The sequence below is a fragment of the Orycteropus afer genome, unplaced genomic scaffold (genome assembly GCF_000298275.1).
Source record: "Orycteropus afer afer isolate SDZICR_OR568_19922 unplaced genomic scaffold, OryAfe1.0 scaffold00124, whole genome shotgun sequence".
Taxonomy (NCBI): Eukaryota; Metazoa; Chordata; class Mammalia; order Tubulidentata; family Orycteropodidae; genus Orycteropus; species Orycteropus afer.
In genome coordinates, this window is record NW_006921711.1 from 376797 (window position 1) to 398808 (window position 22012).

Sequence of the window (22012 nt, forward strand, 5' to 3'; positions counted from 1 at the left end):
TAAAAAAAAGGATATAACCTATTTTTTTTTTGGGGAAAAAAAAAAAACCTAAGGCAGAAAGTTACTTATCAAGGCATATTCTTGGCAGAATATTGGGTTCTAAAAGCTTATATAGGTTTAGTAAGGTGGTGGCTGGCTGGTTTGTTTACACTGGAGAGACAAACGACAATTGGGAATTTCTCTCAAGATAAGAGTTCCCACATCTGGACTGTGACTAATGCTTTTCAAGTTAAGAGATGGAATGGTGGTTGGTAGCTGCTGGTGCTGGGTTGATTTTTTCCTAAAGTCCCAAACATTATCAGAGACCTAAAAAAAGGTTACGTGTTTGGGTTTTTTTTTGTTTGTTCTATTCGCATCACAACTGCCCTGTTGTGAATATTTTGTTCACCAATACAAAATGTTCGTTGGCTTTTTTTTTGCTCAACAAGACTGAAAATTCTTAATAATAATAATAAAAATAATAATAAAAAAGCAAAACTAGAGGAAACCGAAAGGGGAGCGGTAGGGGCCCGCTCCCAGCAGATTTCGAGTCCAAGTGCTCAGCCTGGCCTGTAGTCCACCCCTGGCCTAAGTCCAGCCTCCTGCACCAACAGCAGGGGAGAAGTGACCGAGGGGCGCCCTCAAGCACCCCTAGAGAGGCCTTGCTCTCCTTCCTCCTCACTAGCGCCCTCTTGCCTCAGTCGTCGGAGATGGAGAGGCGGCTGAAGATGGGCAGGCGCCGGCCGGGGTCGAGGCTGGGGGATTCAGAACCGCTGAGACTGCCTGAGCTCAGGGAGCCGCTCAGGTAGCTGTCGCGGTCCGACAGCGAGTCCGGGGGGCTAGGGGGCGCGTCGAACACCGGCGACTCTGATAGGCGGCGCGGCAGCTGGAAGCTAAAGGGCGGCGAGGCTGCGCTGGCAGGGAGGGGTGCAGCGGGAGGCGCAGGGGGTTGCGCAGGGGGTGCCAGGCCTTGCTGTTGCTGCTGCTGGCTGCGATAGTAGGCTGCGGCCACTGCGGCGAAGCTGTGGGTCTGGATGGCGAGGGGCGTGATGAGGCTGCTCAGCTCCGGACCAAAGGCAAAGGCGTTGTTGGCGCACGAGGCCGCCGAGCAGGAGGCGCACTGGGGACCTGTTGCGAGCAGGTCCTCGGCACCCCCCGCACCATACAGCAGCGCGGCAGCTGCTGCCGCCGCTGCCGAGGCGCAGCAGGCTGGGGCGCCAGAGGGTGTGGAGGCCGCCGAGACCGAAGAGCAGGATGAGGCCGAGGAAGAGCAGGACGAGGCCGAGGAACAGGAAGGCGGTGGTGGCGTACGTGACGTAGGGCTGTCGAGCAGCAGTGGCGACTCAAGGCCTCCTGGGGGCTGGTGGTGGCCCGACGGGAAGCCAGAGAAGCTGAGGCTGTGGTGTAGTTTGGGCCGAGGCTCCCGTGAGGGCGGCGCAAAACCCAGGTGGAGGGCGTCGCGGGGGGTGAAGGCGCGCAGGTCCCCGGAGGCGCCGCCCGATGGCGCAGGCCGCCGCTCATCAGCATTGTGGATGAAGTGGCAGCGTGGCCCATAGGGGCAGAAGCCGATGGTGTGGAAGGTGCGACACAGCTCCGTCTTGTATTTTGGGTGCCGCGTTAGGCTTCGCAGCTCGTGAAAGCCGTGTGCGAACTGGCACTTCTCGCCATACTTGCACGTGCCACTCTCCTCGAAGGGCCGGCATAGCTCTGTCTTGTAGCGCGTGGAGTTGATTTGGGAACCACCGCCGCCCTTTTGCTGCTGCTGCTGCTGCTGCAGGTGCAGGAGATGCTGGCTGCGCTCCCCGTTCTCGCTGAACGAGCGGTCCCGGAATTTGTTCTCCTTGTTGAGCAGGGCCGTGCCGCCGCCCCCCGATGGCTCCTTGAGGGTGCCATAGGAGGCCGGGCTGCTGGCTGCAGCGCCGCCACCACAGCTGCCGCCGTTAGCGGCGCCCTGGAACTTGGGCGAGCAGCTGCTGGGGCTGGGCGCAGGGTGGGCAAGCGCATGCAGGTTGCTGGCCGAGTGCCGTCGGAGGAAGCCCGGCGTGAAGCCCGAGCTGGGGGCGGCGGCCACAGGCGTCCCCACCGCCTTCTTGTCCAGCATGCTGTTCAGATTGAGGTTGGCCAGGGATTTCTCCGTCTGCCAAAGGGAGGGGAGCGGGGAAGGGACGAATAAGGGAAAGGAAGGGAAGAGTTGGGACGAGCCGTAGCCTAACTTCCAGCCCTGAGAATTTTGTTTTCTCTTGGCCGATTTCGACTCGGCCCCCACCCACCCTCCACCCATACATGCGCATTAAGTTGCAAGTTCGCGTAGGGAAGAGTCGGAGAAGGAAGGACGCCCACCGCCGGCCGCACAGTTTCGACGTGTGACCCTAGCCCGTGAGCCTCCGGGCTGAGCGGCGCAAACCCGGTCCGGGAAACCCTGGGCAGCGTGGCCGCGGTCGGCTCCAGAGAAACTAAACAACTACAGCGGCTCCCTTCTTGTCCTCCTTTCTCCCAGCTTTTTCTCCCCGCCCACAAGGCGATAGCACACACTCCTGCAAACTCCAAGATTCCTCTCGATCCCGAATGTCAAATTGGGGAGGGAGTCCCTGAGTCGAGGAAAGGAAGCAAAGTCTGAAAACAACGGGTTCCTGCCTGCCCTCCTCCTACCCTGCTCCCCCCGCGTACCTTGCACAAGAAGTCGATATCGTAGAAGGCGGACAGAAGTGTGGTCGACATGTTTCTGGATCCCGTAATGGTAATGGTCGATGCTGCTGGCAGAGAGGTCCGGAGAAGCCCTCGGGGCGGCGCGGCCGGGCCTGAGCCACGACGAATAACGGGCGAGGGCCGGAGGCGGGACCGAAAGTTTGCTGGGGGGGGCTAGAAAAGAGGGAGAGGGAAGCAGCGTGGACTGGTTTGAGTGCTCTGGAGTGCGGAGTGGGGGGAAAATTGAGAGAAGCAAAGAGCGCCGCTCCGCGCCCCGGGGTGCCCAGCCCGCCCCCCCTGCGCGGAGCCGACGGCAGCTCGCGGACTGCTGGAACTCAGCGACCTGCGAGCGCGCGCCCTATATAGAGCCCGCGGAGCGCGGCAGCAGTGCGGAGGGAGCGCCGGGGGAGGGGACAGAACGCTGACCCGGCCGGGGTCTCCAGGCAACGCCGCCCGCCGGCTTGTGAACGTCAGGAGCTTTCCCGGCCTCCCATTGGCCGCCGCCAATTTTTTTTTCCTTTGGGGGAGGGGGTGGAGAGCCCTTGGGGCGGGGCAGTTTGGGCGCGCCAGGAGGCGTGGAGAACTCGGTCTGGATGGGTTGCTGGGTGGCGGCGGGAAGGTACGGCTCCTCGAATAGGGAGCTGTAGTGTGGAAAGCCCCAGCACGTATAACGTGAGCGAGGTTCTGCAGCTTTAGACGTGTCTTTCCCCGCCCGATCCTGCTGGCAGACTTGAAGAGCTTTTATCTTTTACCCTAGGTTTTGTACAGGGAGCGGGAATTGCAAAATGCGTCAATATTGCAATCGTCCGCGCGCCCGACTGATTTGCAAAGGGTGCTCAGGCCGAGGGGCGGGGGTTTTGGGCTCGAGTCCTGTGGGTGGCGGCTCCAGCCTAGCTGCACGTGGAGACGCGGCGGGGTGGGGGCGGGAGCGGCCACGAGGGCGACTGCAGTAGCGGTCTTGCCCGGAGGAGTTCGAGCTCGTTTCTCCGCCCCCCTCCCCGCCCAAGCTGCAGTAAACAGGGCTTGAGCGCCAGAGCAGCCGGGCAGGGCTGAGTGTCTGAGGACAAGGCACTGGCTTTGCTAATCACATCACAAGACCTTGAGCCAGGGCCAAAGGCGCGGAGCGTCCCGGGCGGGGGAGCTGGCTCTGAGTAAAGGCTGGGAGATTCGCGCAGGCCTGGAGGCTGCGTCCCGTCCGTCTACTGTTTTGCTTAGCCCGGCTTTCCACAGCTGGACTGCGGGGATTGGGGTCCAGCTGCCGACCAAGGCTTCCCGTCCAGGCACAACTTGGGCCTGGAGCGCCCTCAAAGCCCCTTCTCTCTCCAGCAGTTGGGGCGCCGCACCCCGCCTTAATTCGGTGCGGGCCTCAGGCTCCGGCTGAGGTAGGCCTCGGCCCGGGCTGGGCACCAAGGACGCGGATGGTGGGCGCGCCTTCCCTCCGCTTCCTTCTCTTCAACCCCACACCCCAACAGCCTGTGCTGAGAAATGCGCTTTGCCAACTTGGCGCTAACTGAGCGCCCCGCCCCCGTCCGGGTGTGGGACAGCCACCCCCTCTAGCGCCCAGTAAGGCTAAAGCCGCTAACTTCTTTGGGCAAGCAGCCCCTTCTGGAGGATCGGAAGCGTCTGGTCTGGTACACTCCTCACTTCGCTTCTATGCAGGCTGTCAAAAAACGAGCTGGGGCCACGATTTCGCACACTTGGCAGACCAGGCCTAAGCTGGAAGGTCCCATACCAGTCAAGAAGGAAGTCACGCGACCCACACCCCCTTCCAAACTTGATCTTTTCTTGTTACATTTCTGCATTCATTTACCCTTGCATTAAACTGGAAAGAATAAACCAGGCCCCTTACTCAGGAGCTGACTCCTTAAGAGTCCAGATGGGCCTATAGTTTCCACTGCTTCCACTCCTCGCACACCTGACCAATGAGACATCAGGATCCGAAATGGACTGGAGTTCAGCCCTGCCTCTTACAAGCCAAGTGATCTTGGGCAAATCACATGATCTCTTTGTTGCTTGGGTTTTCTTGTAAAATTAAGATAAATCTTGTTTTACCTATCTCTCACCTTTGTCAAAGTGGAAATGAGATGATATCTGTGAGGATGTTTAAAAGATAATACTTTAACAGTATAAGCTGTCATGTATTTTTTAAAAAATTAACAAAGCATAAACATGAAGAAAGCCAGGCCTCTAGGCTTTGGCCAGATGGACAGGGATCCAAAGAATCTTAAGTTCGGAGTTGAGGGGACAAAAAAATGTCAGACCCTAGAGTTTGGTGGTGAGGGTGGTGACCTCAGAACTAGTGAAGCTAGGTGCTTTACTCTTACCACCTAGCCTGCACTGGCAATGTAGTTGACATTTGGAGGACATTTGGAGAACCCTTAACTTTTTTAAAAAATTAATTAATGTATCTATCTATCAATCTATCTATTTGCTGTTGTTGAAATGGCCCCAAACACAAGAGTTTGAGGGCGGCCCCTAGAGGAGGGTATTCTCTAAGCTTCCCCTGGGAATGCATCAAGAAAGGGTGAAACAGTCATTTCCCCAGCTTTTCCTATTAGGTCAGTAACAAGATTTCAGATACAAAACCAGTGGGAACATCTGTTCCTCTCACCCTCCCAGGCTGGCCATAGCTAAGATCAAAATCGAGAGTAATTCCCATTTAACAGCAATAAGAATGCCCACTTACAGGCTTGTTAGAAGGATTCTGGAGATAGCATGTAAACGCGTTATGGTACATGCTCTGGTACAGAGTACCTGCTAGTATAAAGTGTTTTTATCATTATATAACTGCTTTTATTTCATTCTAAATGGAGAGAAAGGAATACTGGTCTTTTCCAGTGAGCTAGGCTGTGTTGCGGCCAGTTTAATAATGACTCTTCCATGGTTATCACTACATTACGCCAACAATTCCCTGACTTTACTAGCTAGATCTCAGAACAAAAAGAAATGTTAGGTTGGCACCTTCCTATCAAGTTTGGGCTTCACAGATGCCTAACTAGGTAATTAATTCAGGATCACAAAAACCACATTTTAGGCTGAATGGTCCAAAACCACCCAGGAAACTTCCTGCTCTCTCAAGGACAAAACTTTGGCTGAATTAACATCTTTCCTGGTCTCTTCCTTCAGGGCCCTTTCCCTATACTTGTGTTATGGCTGTGTTTTTAGTATTAGGCGGTTTTCACTTAAAGACATTACATTAGAAATATCATTTTTTTTTGTAGTAGGAAATGATCATGTCAAACTCCCCTCAACACCAAGTGAGTATTAGTAAAATAATTCTAAGCCATTGCTCAACTGAGAGAAGTATTTAAAATTATTTACAGATCGTAAACATTGGAATACATGGATGAAACGTTTTTTTCAGATAACTAGGATGGAAAATGAATGTGGATAAGGCTAAGACCCATCCAAGCTATGAACCTCTAGGTAAAGGTGGATAACACTTGTTCTGAAATTACAAATTAAGAAATGGCAATCCCACGGAAAACAGCCCAACAGCAAAATGTATGAAAGAGTGACACCTGCTGGTTATCTAGGGGAGAGTGCTGGAATGGGCTCGGAAAGACACAAAATCGGTAAGGTTTCTAGGTGAAATCACTAAAATGGGTGAACGTGTTTACTGGCATGTTAAGTGAGTATCTTCTTATAACTGTCACCAAGCAAATGACACTGAAAAGTGTGCATCAAATAAATCATTTATTCTGGCTCTCCTTTCCCTGGGTTGCTTTCAACAGCCACGAGTATATGCTTTCACTGGGTGGCAAAATCAGGTTTCCTAGCATTATCACAAACACTTTTTTGTGGGGGCAAAGGGAGCTTTCAGTGGCTTTTTCCAAGGATGGGATGTACAGGCCACTGCAGGCCTTACCACACGTAAACAATAAAAACAAAATTATCTCTTATGAAGTTGATCCTTAATTCTCTCAGGATTCAACATTTGAAACATATTTCTGCCTTGCTGAAATGGAATAAAATTTAAAGATTGGATCACATGGGCTGTCTGCCAACTAATCCAGCCCCCACGTCTGGCCAAAAAGGTCTGGGGTGTGTGTGTGTGTGTGTGTTTGTGTGTGTGTGTTATAATGCAATTCCGGGGGAAAAAACACAGAAAACCAAAAAGCCAATTCTGTGTAGTCAGTTCACATGCAGTCAATGCAGACAGGCTATTGCTGGATGTGAGAAGTGTTGGGGGACAAAAGAGGCTAATTCAGGCCTGCAGGTGGCCTGCACCTGGGAACAGAGTAAATATTCAACATGGTGGCCTTCCTACAGTAGCTGCAATAAACCTGGCTGACTTGAATGAGTGAATTGAAGAAAATTCCTCTGTAGGAAGGGATGTAAGACTAGACTCACAGAAATGGGGGAGTCATGAGGGGGAAAGGTCTTGAATTTATGTTCAACACATTTCCTGCAGATTTAGTGGATTTAGTGTGGAATAATCCATACTCTCTACCCCTAGAAACGTCTTTTCTCAACATGCTGTTTCTGTTCCTGGCAGAGTTAATTGACTTGCTTCTGGAGGAGAATTAGAAGCACTGAGAACTAGGGCCTCTTCCCTTTCCATTCCTTCCAGAAAGGCCAGCAGCCTCAGACAAGCTAAAGTCCTTTCCTCCTGAATGCGCAGTCGTGTGAATTCCACTGTCTTCAAAAACTCAGCAGTTGGTGGCAGCTCTTGGAAGAGCTGGGAGAGGAGGTGATACTGTTCTGACACTGTCCTTTGAAGGTGATGGAGACTCTCAGGGCTGAGGGGACACCTGCTGGATTTGGAAAAGAGCTGGAAGAGGTGCTTGTAGAGGTATTTCACGAAGACTAGGGTCTCAGCCCAAAAGTTGACATCTGCTTTTTCAAACAGGTAGTCTTCTTCCACCTAAACCAATGAAAAAGCCAAATGTCAGCCTAACAGGGAATGCTGACAAGCCCCAGCCGAGGCCAAGGAGAGTCCTGTCAGATGCAGAAGAGGCATGACCCCCCACCCCCACCGAGAGAGGGTCCACTCTCACCTGTCAACACCCTCGTATATATGCCACTTGCAGTTCTGAAAGTCACTTTCTATTTTCACTTGTACATCTTCACCAGAGAGGAATTTTTTTCCCCCAGACTTAACACGACCTTTGATAAAGATGTGTTTGTGGTTCAAAGCTGGGATATTTTGGGTGCCTGATGTTGAAAGTTAGGTAAGCAGGGAACCTCAACATGGGAGTGGGCCCTAGACCTAAGGGTGTGTGTGGGAATCATGAGGGAGGAAGGGAAATCTCAGTAGTAGAACAAAGCAAAGAATTATCAAGCATAGGCACTAGTCTCCAGTATGAAACCAAATTTCTATAATGTTGTGGATTTTCAAGGCCATTTTATCAGACACTTTATCATGTCTCCAGATTTCCCATAAACAGGCTGCTTTTTGAATTCTTGGTCTGCTGGGGATGCCAAGAAGGCCAGCTGAGTCAGACACTGGTGGATTTGATTTCCAGCCCTCAACATGCTTTTGCTTTTTAACTTGGTCCTCAGTTTCTCTATTTGTTGAGGGTGCCCCCCAGCTGGAGGGGGCTAATAGTTTCCTTTAAATAGCAAGTATCCTGGAAGAACCCTAATCCTCTGGAAATGCTTTACCTTCAGATCTAAACTTTCTGGAGCCCCAGAGCTACTCCAATGTTGACTAATAAGCATTCTCCATAATTAAATTCTCAATTTCCAAAGGGCCCCTTTAGTGGTGTCACTGGGGTTGACATTACCCAGTGCAGTAACTCATGGTTTTACTGTCTTCTCTGCCCGCTGTGGATCTCCACCCATATCAGACAGTACAGAATCCTTACTAATGTTTGCAGCTCAGATGGTACAGTGGTTTTTTAAAACATTTGGCTGCTAACAAAAAGGTTGGTGGTTCAAACCCACCAGCTGCTCCATAGGAGAAAGATGAGGCAGTTACTTCCATAAATATTTACAGCCTTGGAAACTGTATGGGGCAGTTCTATTCTGTCCTAGGTCGCTGTGAGTCAGAATCAATTTGATGGGCAGTGGGTTAGTAATGTTTATTATCATTTTAATCATAGAATAGTAAGTGATATATATAGTTGTAAGCTGCTTAAATGCAGTATTTCTTAGATTATATGAATACTTAAAATAAAAATGTTTCATAAAATCTACATTGAATCACAACATTATCAGTAACTGAGTGGAAGCATTTTTTTTTTTTTTAAATTTTTTTCTCCTTTCCTTTAATTATTCTCAAAAAAGAAACTAGTCTCAACTTCCAAAGGGCCCTTTCAGTGACGTCATGGGAGTTACCACAGTATTGTAGCTGAAACACCAGAAAATCTGACAAAATCAACGACTATAAAAACAACAGCAGCAACAAAAACAATAGCATGTGCCAGTAGTGCATGCAGATGAAACCACCTGATTTGAAGTGTTATTGGGTAATAGTGAGAGCATGGACAGGAGGCAGGATTGAAACATCCCGAGCCCACTGGACATAGAAGTTTCAAAAAGTAAAATTTAGAATAAAGTTTTAGCCTTGTAAGTATATTGGAACATGCAAGCTGGGGTTACAAAAACTTTTTGTTTTTATAACTACAGGGATATTTTTATAAAAAAATAATAAATTTTTCTGAAACATTGCACAAAAATTTTACAGACAGTATTTTGATGTTACCCCTCTGGCAGTGTCACCTGGTGCTGTCTGCAGAACCCCCCCCCACTGCCCATGCCCCTCAAGTGACACCACTGGGCCCCTTTCAAAGTCCTTTTCCCCCATTGACCAGGAGGCTTACCATTGGAACCTCAAAGCAGAATGAGCACCTCCCCTAAGCCCACAGCAGCACAGCAGGCTGCTGTGATCATGTGGATACTTCCATGATCTGTTCTTGTGCGGTAGCTAAGCACCCAGTAGCACACCTGCAGCAGGCACATTAGGCCCAATCAAACCTGTCAGTGCTACATCCAGTGGGCTTGGGACACCTCAGCCCTGCCTCCTGATGACCTGAGATGCCCACATTACCTGATGAGTGCTCTCCACACAGACTTTGAGGTCTTCACCCTCACCCAACAGCCATCTGAGCAGGATGAGGAGTCCAGGGGTCAGCTGGTCCCACTGCTGGAGCAAGTCACACAGGATGGCCAGGGCTAGAGCCAAAGCGATTGAGGCATCCACCTGGCAGAAGGCAAACTCTGTAGAGATAGGAGAGAGGCAAGAAATGAATGTGCCGTCCAGCGTTAGGCTAGGCTAGGCAGGCTCGACACAACTGTGGGACCACGAAGGCCCAGGTAATATCACTGTTACCAGCCAGTAGAGAAACTGGTGGGTTGGCCTCCCTGAAGGCTAATAATCCACTTCTGAGGGCTACTGTCTATGCAGCTAGACTGAATCAGAGGCCTCATCCTCTCATGCTCCCTATCCCAGTGTGGACAGACAGAAACAGCCCCATCTGCAGAAATGAGCATTTCTCTCCCCTCAGGTTCCCCAGTGTGACTGGAAGGTATCAGGAAAGCTTTCCTTCCCAGTGTCTCTGCAGGTGCCCACAGGGCCCGGATTCCATTGGTTTGCCCCTCTGCCATAGCTTTTTGAAAGCAAATTCCCCTTAGACACACAGCACATGAAATCTCTAACATTTTAGAGCAGGGGGTCAGCAAACTTTTTCTTAAAGGGCCAAAGAGTAAATACTTTAGTTGTGGTCCATATGGTCTCCATCACAAGTACTCAACTCTGCTATTGTGTGAAAGCAGCTAAAGGCAATATATAAACAAATGGACTGTGCACCAATAAAACTTCATTTAGGGACACTGATTTTCATGTGTCTAGAAATACTCTTCTTTGGATCCCCACCTCCCCCTTGCCTCCCACCCCCCCCCAAAAAAAATTTGTAACTCATGGGCTGTACAAAAACAGGTGGTAGGCGTTAGCTGGCCCTTGGGCCATAGTTGGCTGATCTCTGTCTTAGGGTGAATTTGTTTTTCAGAGACTTGTCTCCATGGCTGCCTGGGGGAAGGGTACTGAAAGAGTAGAGTGGAGTAAAGAAAGAGGAAGTGTGGTGCCTTGGGGAAACCACTGCTCACTTCATCATTTTACCTGAGATAGCCCTAAATATGGGTTTGTAGGGAGGCTCAGGGTATTGCTTCACTTCCACTAACAACCCTGCCTGTACCCTGGAGGTCTGAAATATGGGACTGAAACCCTCCCACTCAGATGATGAACCTGATCTGGCTGTGCACCAAAAACTGTCTTTTAGAGACCTACTTCAGCTGCACCCATGTCTCTCCCGAGTCCAGAGTCTCCAAACTCCAGCACACAGGCCTGTTTTTGACCAGGAACCTGAAAGAGATCTGCTCAGCAGAGAGGGAAGAGGCTCAGTCAGGAATGGAAAGCTTAGTTCCCCACAACGTTGAGCCTGGCTTACCCGGTGGCCCTGCTGAGGGCCCATGATGTGCCAGGCCCTCACCAAGTGCTTTATCTCTAATCCTCCAGCATCCTAAGGATTGGGTACATTATCACTACTTCATAGATGAGGTAACTCAGCTCGGAAAGGTTAATTCACTTACACACACTCACAGAGCACTAAATGGCTATAAAGAAACCAGAATCAGCAACAAGTTTTGTGTGCATGCAAAGCACAGCTTTGACGATCAGCAGCAATGTTCAAGAGATGCAGGTCATTATGGCAAGATGAGCTAGCATGGTTGACCTTCCAGTAGGGCCAGGAGGACCTAGAGGCCACCTTGATGACCTAGAGAGAGCCTGGACTCATGGAAGCCATCAAAAGGACTTACCATCCTCAGAACCCCAAATCAATCCCCTAAAAGACCTACCCCTTAGTGCCTCCATTCCCCATGCTACTGACTTTATAGCCTGGGACCAGGATCCAAAGTGAGAACCAAAAGGAGGAGGAAGCAGAGGAGGCAGCAGCACAGGCAGTGGCAAAAGCCCAGCCTCGCTGTAGATGTGAGCCCTGTGTTGGTCAGGTCTTCACCTACGATACAGACTCCTTTCCTACCTGGCTCCTCTGTGTGGTTCTCAACTGGGTTAGAACCCCAAATAATTGAAAAAACAGATGAGGACCAGCAGAGGATTAAACACAGAGCAGATGCTCCAAAGATAATCAGTTCATGGCTTTAAAGATGATGAAGTTTTTTCCTTTGCCCCAACTGATTTAGTTTGAACACTTGCTTGGAACTGACCCAAAGAGAGCATTCAATAAACGATAATGAGTATAATACTGACAAAAGTGAACACTTCACTTCTACGGAATCATTAACTGCTCTCACAATCCCTGGATACCTCAACAAAATGAGGGAGCTGTGTTTCAGAGGTTGGGTAACGGGTCCACGTTTGCTTGGTTAGAGGCTAAACCTGTTTTAGTGTGCAGACTCCTGCCTGCCCCCACCCCCTGCAGTGTGACAAAGGAGAAACACTCCCAGCACCCCACAGAGATGAAGAAGTCAGACTTGGTTTTTATCACTTTTCTTCATAAAAAGCTCCCTGCTGGGGGTCATGTTTTGGATAAAGGTCAAAGTTGAAAGTCCTTAGCATTGTGGTACCAGCAGCAGGTCTGAAGCCTTTCAGAAAAATTGATCTTCTGATCCACTCTTCTCTCTCCATCCTCTTTTTTTTTGGTTTCTTAAGATAGACTGAAAGTACCAAAGGGAAAAAAAAGAGTTTCCTCCACCAACCAGCAAAATCAATGTCTGCAGCTCAGGCAACACTCCTCCTGAGTCCATAAAAAATAGGTGTAGGTGACTGGAGACATCACTATGAAGGTCAGTGTACCTGCCCCATCTGACAAGACAGGTAGTCCTCTTCTTGCACCATCTGGCTAAGAATCATGCTGAGGAAGGGGTGAGAGAGTGATGGGAGAGGCAGGCACAAGAGGAAGACTGGGGTGATTTTAAATTAAAACCTGTAGCCATTGAGAAAATTCCAGCTCATGGTCACCCCATGCATGTCAAGGTAGAACTGTGCTCCACTGGGTTTTCAATACTTGATTTTTTGGAAGTAGATCACCAGGCCTTTCTTCTGAGGTGCCTCTGGGTGGACTCGAACCACCAGCCTTTTGGTTCAACTGTACTGACCATTGGCACTACCCAGGGAACTTCCTTGCTGGAATGGACCTAGGTAAGATTATAACCACTAACACTGACCCTACAAGTAAAGGAGAAAAGAAGAAGGCAGGCTGGGGTATTGGGAGGAGGAGAGGGATGAATTGGATTCAGTTCTGTTGAGGGGCCAGATGCATCCCATTGAGTTCCCTCTTTTACTGCCTTGCTTTGGACTAAGGCAGTTCACCAGAACAGCTTAGATCACTACTGGTCAAATGCCTTGTGAGGTGGAGGCTCTTAGAAGGATTGTTCACCAAAATATGCAGGCTGGCTGGAGTCTCATGGGTTCACCAGTCTACCAGCAAAACAATAAAGTAAGAAAGCAAGTGACCAAGCAACAAGTATGTTTTAAGATTTCGGTTGTGTGCCCAGAGTACCCAGAACAATCTTGAAAAAGAACAAAGTTGGAGGACTCACATTTCTCAACTTCAAATATTATTATAAAGCTAACCAAGGCAGTGTGATACTGGCATACTAGATGGGTTACTGACACACAGACCAGTGGAACAGAAGAGTGAGTCCAGAAACAAACCCTCATATTATAGCCAATTAATTTTCAACAAAGGTGCCAAGACCATTCAATAGGGAAAGATTAATCTTTTCAACTAACGTGCTAACTAGATATCCACATGCAAAAGAATGAAGTTGGATCCCTACATCACACCATAAACAAAAATTAACTCAAAATGGATCAAAGACCTAAATTCAAGAGCTAAAACTATAAAACTCTTAAAAAATCCATATAAGTAAATCTTTGTGATCTTGGATTAGACAATGGTTTCTTAAATATGATGCCAAATGCACAAGCAACCAAAGAAAAAACCTGATAAATTGGATGCCATAAAAACTGAGAGTTTCTGTTTTTCAAAGAACACCATCAAGAAAGTGAAATGACAGTCCAAAGAATGGAAGAAAATATTTGTGAATTCTGTATCTGTTAACCCAAAACCCCATGCCATTGAATTGATTCCAACTCACAGTGACAGAACTGTCCCATAGAGTTTCTAAGGCTGTAAATCTTTATAGAAGCAAATTGCCACATCTTTCTGCTATGGAGTGACTGGTGGGTTTGAACTCACAACTTTCTGATTAGTAGCAGAGTGGTTTAACCACTGTGTCAGAATATGTAAAGAATTCTTCAAACCAAAAAAAAACCAAACCCACTGCTACTGAGTCAGTTCTGACTCAGTGACCCCCACTGGGTTTCAGAGGCTGTAACTCTTTCGGAAGTAGATTGTCCCATCATCCTTCCATGGAGTGGCTAGTGGGTTTGAACCACCAAACTTCTGGTTAGCAGTCAAATGCTTTAGGCACTCTGCCATCAGAGCTCCTTAAAGAACTCTTACAACTCAATAATAATAAAAAGACAAATGAATTAATTAAAAAATGGACAAGGGATATGAATAGACATTTCTCCAATAAAGATATACAAATGGCCAATAAGCACACAGAAAAAACTCAAGATGTTTAATGTAATTAGCTATCAGGGAAATACAAATCAAAATCACAATGAGATACCACCTCACAGGCATAGGGATGGCTAGAATCAAAAAGACAGATAATAACAAATGTTGACAAGGACGTGGAGAAATTGGAACTCTCATATATGCTGGTGGATTGTAAAATGGTGCAACCACTTTAGAAAACAGTATGGGGTTCTTAAAAGGTTAGAGTGAGCATATGACCTAGCAATTCCACTCCTAGGTATATACCTAAGAGAAATGAAAACATAAATTCATGCAAAAATTTATACATGAAAGGGCACAGTGACATTATTCATAATAGCCCCAAAGTAGAAACAACCCAAGTATCTATCGACTGATGAACAGTTAAATAAAATGTGGTTTGTCCATACAATGGAATATTATTTGGCAATGAAAGGAATAAAGTACTGATATATGCTACAACACAATGAACTCTGAAACATTATGCTAAGTGAAAGACATGAAAAAATCCCAAATCCATGCCTTCAGTTGATTCAGACTCATAATGACCCTATAGGACAGATTAGAACTCCCCACAGGGTTTCCAAAGTTGTAATCTTTACACAGCTGACGGCCACATCTGTCTCCCATGGAGCAGCTGGTGGGTTTGAATCTCCAGTCTTTTGGTTAGCAGCCAAGCACCTTAACCATTGCACCACCAGGGCTCAAGTGAATGAAGCCAATCACAAAAGACTACACATTGTATGACTCCATATATATGAGATGTCTGTCCTGAATAGGCAAATCCAGAGAAAGAAAGTGGTTGCCTAGGGCTGGGGGGTCGGGGATGTGGAGGAATGAGGAGTGACTGCTAATCAGTACAGAGTTTCTTTTCTTTTTTAATTAATATTTTTGGTAAAAATTCACACAGCAATACTTGCTCCCATTTAACAGTTCCTAGACGTAATGATCTCAAAAGGAAGGTTGGGCAATCTACTTCCATAGTGATACCCCCTCGGAAACCCAAGGAGGGGTCACTATGAGTCAGATCCGACTTGACGGCAGTTAATGATCAGTAACATTGGTTACATACAGGGTTTCCTATTGGGATGATGAAAATATTCTAAGATTAATTGTGGTGAAGGTTGCATAACTGTGAATATACTAAAAGCCAGTGAATAGTACACTTTAAATGGGTGAATTATTCAGTATATGAATTATATCTCAATAAAGTTGTACGGGAGCTCTGGTAGCATAGTGGCTAAGACACTTGCCTGCTAACCAGACGGCTGGTGGTTCAAACCCACCAGCCACTCCTCGGAAGGATGGTTGGGCAATCCTACTTCCGTAGTGATACTGCCTCGGAAACCCAAGGAGGGGTCGCTATGAATCAGGTTTGACTCGATGGCACATAACAACAACAACAACAACAAAGTTGTTACAGAAAAGAAAGGATCCACTGTGTGTCCAAGTTGGTGCTAGGTGCTGGGAAGAAGCTTGAATACAGTGCCAGGTTTTTCTTTTTTTAAATTTTCTTTCTGATTTGGGTGAAAGTTTACAAAGCAACTTCATTTTTCATGCAGCAGTTCATACACATTTTGTTTCATGACATTGAGTGCAATTCCCCACAACGTAACAGCTCTCTTCCCACTGCCTCCCCATAGTTACCTCTTCCCAGTGTCCTTCCCTCCCATGCACTCCTGCCCCCCTGAGCTGTCTCCCTGTACAAACACTGCCCTTCTGTTCCCCCCTGATTGATTGCTCTAAGGAATGTATCTACCTGATCTAAATGTTCACCCTGTATGTGTGTCTGTTGTTTGGCTGTAAGTCACAAGAGTGAGCTCAATTCTAGACCTGAAGGGTAATTAGGAGCCATAGTCTCAGGGGTCTCACCAGGCTCTATCAGACCAGCAAACTTGGTCTTTTTTTTTTTGTTTCTTTTATGATTTTGAGTTTTGTTCCACATTGTTCTCCCTCTCTATCCAGGATCTCTTGTCAGTCTTTAAAGAGCTCACAATCTACCTGAGCTCACAAATGGTTCATACCTGGACAACTGCTTGCTTGTGCAGGACTCTGCAGGAGTGAATGGTCAGTAAGTAGGATGGAGAGGAGGTCTGAGAAGACATCCAAGAAGACATCCTGGAAGAGTTAGGACTCTGACTGGCCCTTCATCAGATAGTCAGGAAATAGCTACTGGGGCTCTTCTCTATGGCTAACACTGTGCTCAGCACTGTGGGAAAGCAAGTAAATGCCAACGTCCTGCCTTCAAACAGCTGGTAGTCTAGGTGGGAGGGTAAGACACACTCAGGCTAAGTGAAAACATCAGGGTCAAATCCCAAGACTGCAAGAGTGAAAGGAGAGGGGAGGGTAGTGGGCTGAAGCACTAGGGAAATAAGTCATCTTCAAGCCTCTTCCTCCCAGGGGCTACACAGCTAAGCCAAGTGTGAAATATACTCTAGAGCCCCTCTGGAGTGCTTCTAATGGGAAGGTCTGCTGAAGGACACTTGTGCCCACGGCAGGTTGATGCAAGGGTGACTGAGTCATTTGGAAGTGAGTTGGGAACTAACAAATTGGCATCGAGAATTGGTGAACCCAGTGCTTACCCTCCTTGTGATGGATAATTCACTTGGGTTGTAGAGGAGGGGAGTGAACATGAGGTTTTGGGACTGTTGCATTGTAGACTTCCTCTTGCTACAGCCCCAGCTGCATCAGGGCTCTCCTGTTGAGGCAGATGCTTAGCTACCAACAACTCTTTATCTGCTGACACTCCTGGTATGAACATGGGAGTGGGGGGCCCAACTATCAGTCTTCTTTCCCATCTTCATGAAGAGACCCTTCTTGAGGCTGAGTGCTATGCAGGATCCACTAAAAGTCCCAGACAGTGTACTCCCACTGAAGCAAGTGATCATTACTTTCTAGGCAGGTAGGCAGGAGAAGTTACAGGTTTTGAGGTTGTCTTTAACTGTGCCAATTAAAAGGAAAAGGCCAATGTGGAATTTTTGCAGGTGCCAACCTTGAAAACTCTTTCAAACCCACAGTCTGATTCTAAAGTATTATGGGAGAGATGCTTTCTGGACTAAGTCATTAGTAGGGTCTCCTTCCCAGTTTTTCCTAAGAGAGTCCAAGTCAGCACAGTAAATGGTGATGGGCTGGAATCTCTGTGCCTCACAAGTTGATTCCAACTCATGGCAACCCTATGTGTTACAGAGTAGAACTGTACCATGGGGTTTTCTTGGCTGTAATCTTTATGGAAGCAGATTACCAGGCTTCTTTTCTGGGGGTGGGTTTGAATTGCCAACCTTTAGGTTAGTAGTGGAGTGTAAACTGTTTGCGTCACCCAGGGACTTTACAGCTCTGGATAATCCTGTTTCAGGCACCCGTGGAAAATCCCCAGCTTTGGCCAAGGCACTAGATGGCCCTGCCATCCAGCTGACTATTCATCCATTCACACACCCACTCACTGACCCACCAATCCAAGCTTTTCCTTGCCTGTAAATATTTATTGATCACCTGGTGTGTGGAGAGCACTGCGACAAACTCGAGAAAAATCTCCAGTTCCTTCTCTCAGAGAATGATGAGTTTAGTCAGAGGCAAGCTGACACATGAAGTGCCAGGGATAGTCTAAGATACTGGATGACAGAGACCAAGTATATCATTAGTAACAGCACTGAAAGGACAGAAAAGGGACAAAAAATTGGGGTGTAGAAGGGAGATTTTAAGGAAGGGAACCTTGGCCAGGCAGGGGGAAGAGGCCCAGCACACCTGGGATGGAAGGGAGGAGCCCACAGTCTGAGTGGCAGGGAGATTGGACCTGCTAGCTGAAGAGGAGGTGAAGCTAGAGAAAAGACAGGCTGAGATAGCAGCATCTCTATGGGAGTGCAGACCATACTGGATGATACTATTAGACAGGGTGACACTTAAATGATTGTCTATAAAATTTTTGTGCAGTCTTTCAGGAGAAATGTATTATTTTAAAATAAAAATATCCCTGTAGTTAGTTGTAACAACAAAAACATTTTTCATAAGCCCAGCTTATGTATATCAATATACCCACAAGGCTAACCACCACTCACTCGTCTGTCAGTCTGTCATACTGTGGTGGCTTACACATTGCTGTGAGGCTGGAGGCTTTGCCACTGGTATTTCAAATACCAGCAAGGTCATCCATGGTGGACAGGTTTAAGCGGAGCCTCCAGACTAAGATAGACTCAGAAGAAGGCAGGGACCATCTACATCTCAAAATCTTGGCCAGCAAAAACCTTATGAAGGGCAGTGAAGCACTGTCTAATATACCACTGGAAAATTTTATGAACAGCCCTGAAACTTTGTCCAATACAGTGCCAGAAGATGAGCCCCTCAGATGGGAAGGCACTGACAATGTGACTGGAGAAGGGCTGCCTCCTCAAAGTAGCGTCAACCTTACTGACATGGATGGAGTAGAGGTTTTGGGACCTCCACTTGCTGATGTGACACAACTCAAAATGGGAAGAAACAGCTGCAAACATAATTGGAACATGGAATATCCGAAGTATGAATCTAGGAAAATTGTAAGTTGTCAAAAATGAAATGGAACGCATAAAGATTGATATCCTAGGCATTAGTGAGCTGAAATGGACTGGTTTTGGCCATTTTGAATCAGACAATCACACGATCTACTAAGCTGGGAATCACAAATTAAAGAGGAATGGTATGGCACTTATTGCCACAAAGAATGTTTCAAGATCTTTCCTGAAGTACAGTGTTGTCAGTGATAGGATAATATCCATATTCCTTACAAGGAAAACCAGTTAATACTACTATTATTCAAATTTACACACCAACCACCAAAGCCAAAGACAAGGAAATTGAAGATTTTTACCAACTTTGGCAGTCTAAAATTGACCAAACATGCAGTCAAATATGTTCATTATTACTGGTGATTGGAAGGCAAAAATTGGAAACAAAGAAGAATCACCAGTAGTTGGAAAATATGGTCTTGGTGATATAAATGACAGTGGAGATTGCATGATAGAATTTTGCAAGACCAATGACTTACTGCAAATACCTTTTATCAACAACATAAACAGCGGCTATATACGTGGACTTTACCAGATGGAGAACACAGGAATCAGATTGACTACATCTGTGGCAAGAGGTGATAGAAAAGCTCAATATCTTCAGCCAAAACCAGGCCAGGAGCTAATTGTGGAACAGACCATCAACCGCTCATATGCAAGTTCAACTTGAAGTTGAAGACAATTAAAACAAGCCCACAAGAGCCAAAATATGATCTTGAATATATCCCTCCTGAATTTAGAGACCATCTAAAGAATAGATTTGATGCATTGAACACCAGTGACCAAAAACCAGAATTGTGGGATGATATCAAGAGCATCATCCATGAAGAAAGCAAGAGGTCATTAAAAATATGAGAAAGAAAGAGAAGACCAAAATGGATATCAGAAGAGACTCTGAAACTTGCTCTTGAGTGAAGAGTAGCTAGAGCAAATGGAATAAATGACAAGATAAAAGAGCTGAACAGAAGATTTCAAAGAGCAGCTTGAGCAGACAAAGCCAATTACTATAATGAAATGTGCAAAGACCTGGAGTTAGAAAACCAAAAGGGAAGAACATGCTTGGTATTTCTCAAGCTGAAAGAACTGAAGAAAAAATTCAAGCCTTGATTTGCAATATTGAAAGATTCTATGGGCAAAATATTGAAGGATGCAGGAAACATCAAAAGAAGATGGAAGGAATACACAGAGTCACTGTACCAGAAAGAATTGGTTGATGTTCATCCATTTCAGGACGTGGCATATGATCAAGAACTGCTGGTATTAAAGGAAGAACTTGAATCTGCATTGAAGGAATTGGCAAAAAACAAGGCTCCAGGAATTGACGGAATACCCACTGAGATGTTTCAATAAACAGATGTCCCACTGGAGGCACCCACTCAATTATGCCAAGAGATTTGGAAGACAGCTACCTGGCCAACTGCTTGGAAGAGATCCATATTTGTGTCTAATCCTAAGAAAGGTGATCCCACAGGATGTGGAAATTATCAAACAATATCATCAATACCACATGCAAGTAAAATTTTTTCTGAGGATAATTAATTCAAAAATGGTTGTATCAGTATATTGAAAGGGAACTTCCAGAAATGCAAGCTAGATTCAGAAGAGGATGTGAAATGAAGGATATTACTGCTGATGTCAGACGGATCTTGGTTGAAAGCAAAGAATACCAGAAAGATTTTTACTTGTGTTTTACTGACTACGTAATGGCATTTGATTGGATCATAACAAACAACAAATAACCAATTATGGATAACATTGAGAAGAATGGGAATTCCAGAACACGTAATTGTGCTCATGAAGAACCTGTACATAGACCAGGAGGCTGTCATTCAAACAGAACAAGGGGATACTGCATGATTTAAAATCAGGAAGGGAGTGCATCAGTGTATCCTTTCTCCATACTTATTCAATCTGTATGCTACACAAATAATCTGAGAAGCTGGATTATATGAAGAAGAACACAGCATCAGGATTGGAGGAAGAGTCATTAATAACCTATGATATACAGACAACATGGGAGCTCTGGTAGCATAGTGGCTAAGGCACTCGACTGCTAACCAGAAGGCTGGCAGTTCAAACCCACCAGCCACTCCTCGGAAGGAAGGTTGGGCAATCTACTTCCGTAGTGATACTGCCTCGGAAACCCAAGGAGGGGTCGCTATGAGTCGGGGCCGACTCGACGGCACATAACAACAACAACAACATACAGACAACACAACTTTGCTTGCTGAAAGTGAAGATGACTTGAAGCATTTATTGATGAAGATTAAAGAATACAGTCTGCAATATGGATTACACCTCAATATAAAGAAAATGAAAAGCTTCACAACAATAAGCACCATCACAATAAATAGAGAGAAGACTGAAGTTCAACACCAATGGAAGCAGTAGTCAAGAAATCAGATAATGTGTTGCACTGGGCAAATCTGCTGCAAATGACCTCCTTAAAGTGCAGAAGAGCAAAGATGTCTCCTTGAAAACTAAGGTGCGCCTAACCCAAGCTGTTTTCAATCGGCTCATATGAATGTGAAAACTGGACAATGAATAAGGAAGACTGAAGAAGAGTGGCTCCTTTTGAGTTGTGGTGCTGGTGAAGAACGCTGAAAGTACCATGGACTGCCAGGAGAACCAACAAATCTATCCTAGAAGAAGTGCAGCTGGTATGATCCTTGGAAGTGAGAATGGCCAGATTCCATGTCACCTACTTTGGTCATGTTCTCAGAAGGGACCATTCCCTGAAGAACAATATTATGCTTGGTAAAGTGGAGGGTCAGTGAAAAAGGGAAGGCCCTCAATGAGACAGACTGATACAGCCACTTCAATGATGGGCTCAAGTATAGCAAGGATTGTGAGGCTGGTGCAGTACTGGGCAGTGTTTTATTCTGTTGTACATAAGGTCACGATGAGTTGGCGCCAACTTGATGGCACCTAACAAAAACACAAGGCTAAAACTCTATGTTATTGTTGTTAGGGCCATCGAGTTGTTTCCGACTCATAGCCACCCCATGCACAGCAGAACAAAACACTGCCCGATCCTGCACCAGCTCCATGATCCCGGCTATACTTGAGCCCATCATCACAGCCACTGTGTCAATCCATCTCGTTGAAGGCCTCCCCCTCTTTCGTCGACCATCCACCCTACCAAGCATGACATCCTTCTCCAGGGAATGGTCCCTTCTGACAACGTGACCAAAATAGGTGAGACGAAGTCTGGCCATTCTTGCTTCCAAGGAGCATTCTGGCTGCACTGCCTCCAGGACAGATCTGTTAGTTCTTTTAGCA

At 46.8% G+C, this 22012-nt stretch overlaps 2 protein-coding genes across 2 annotated transcripts in view; both read right to left on the bottom strand.

Annotated features, from left to right (window-relative positions):
- Nucleotides 1-676: 676 nt before the first annotated feature.
- On the bottom strand, nt 677-2697 carry ZFP36L2 (ZFP36 ring finger protein like 2). The gene is given in 4 exon segments (XM_007944377.2): nt 677-1146; nt 1149-1236; nt 1238-2116; nt 2647-2697. Coding segments are annotated over 4 exon segments (1488 nt in total).
- Nucleotides 2698-7135: 4438 nt separating this feature from the next.
- Nucleotides 7136-22012, bottom strand: part of THADA (THADA armadillo repeat containing) — a 621172-nt gene continuing 606295 nt past the window's right edge. The window contains exons 35-36 of the mRNA XM_042781470.1: nt 9659-9828; nt 7136-7531 (exon numbers count right to left, since the gene is read on the bottom strand). Of these exons, the coding sequence (XP_042637404.1) occupies nt 7136-7531; nt 9659-9828 (566 nt within the window). The remainder of the gene's footprint in view (nt 7532-9658; nt 9829-22012) is intronic.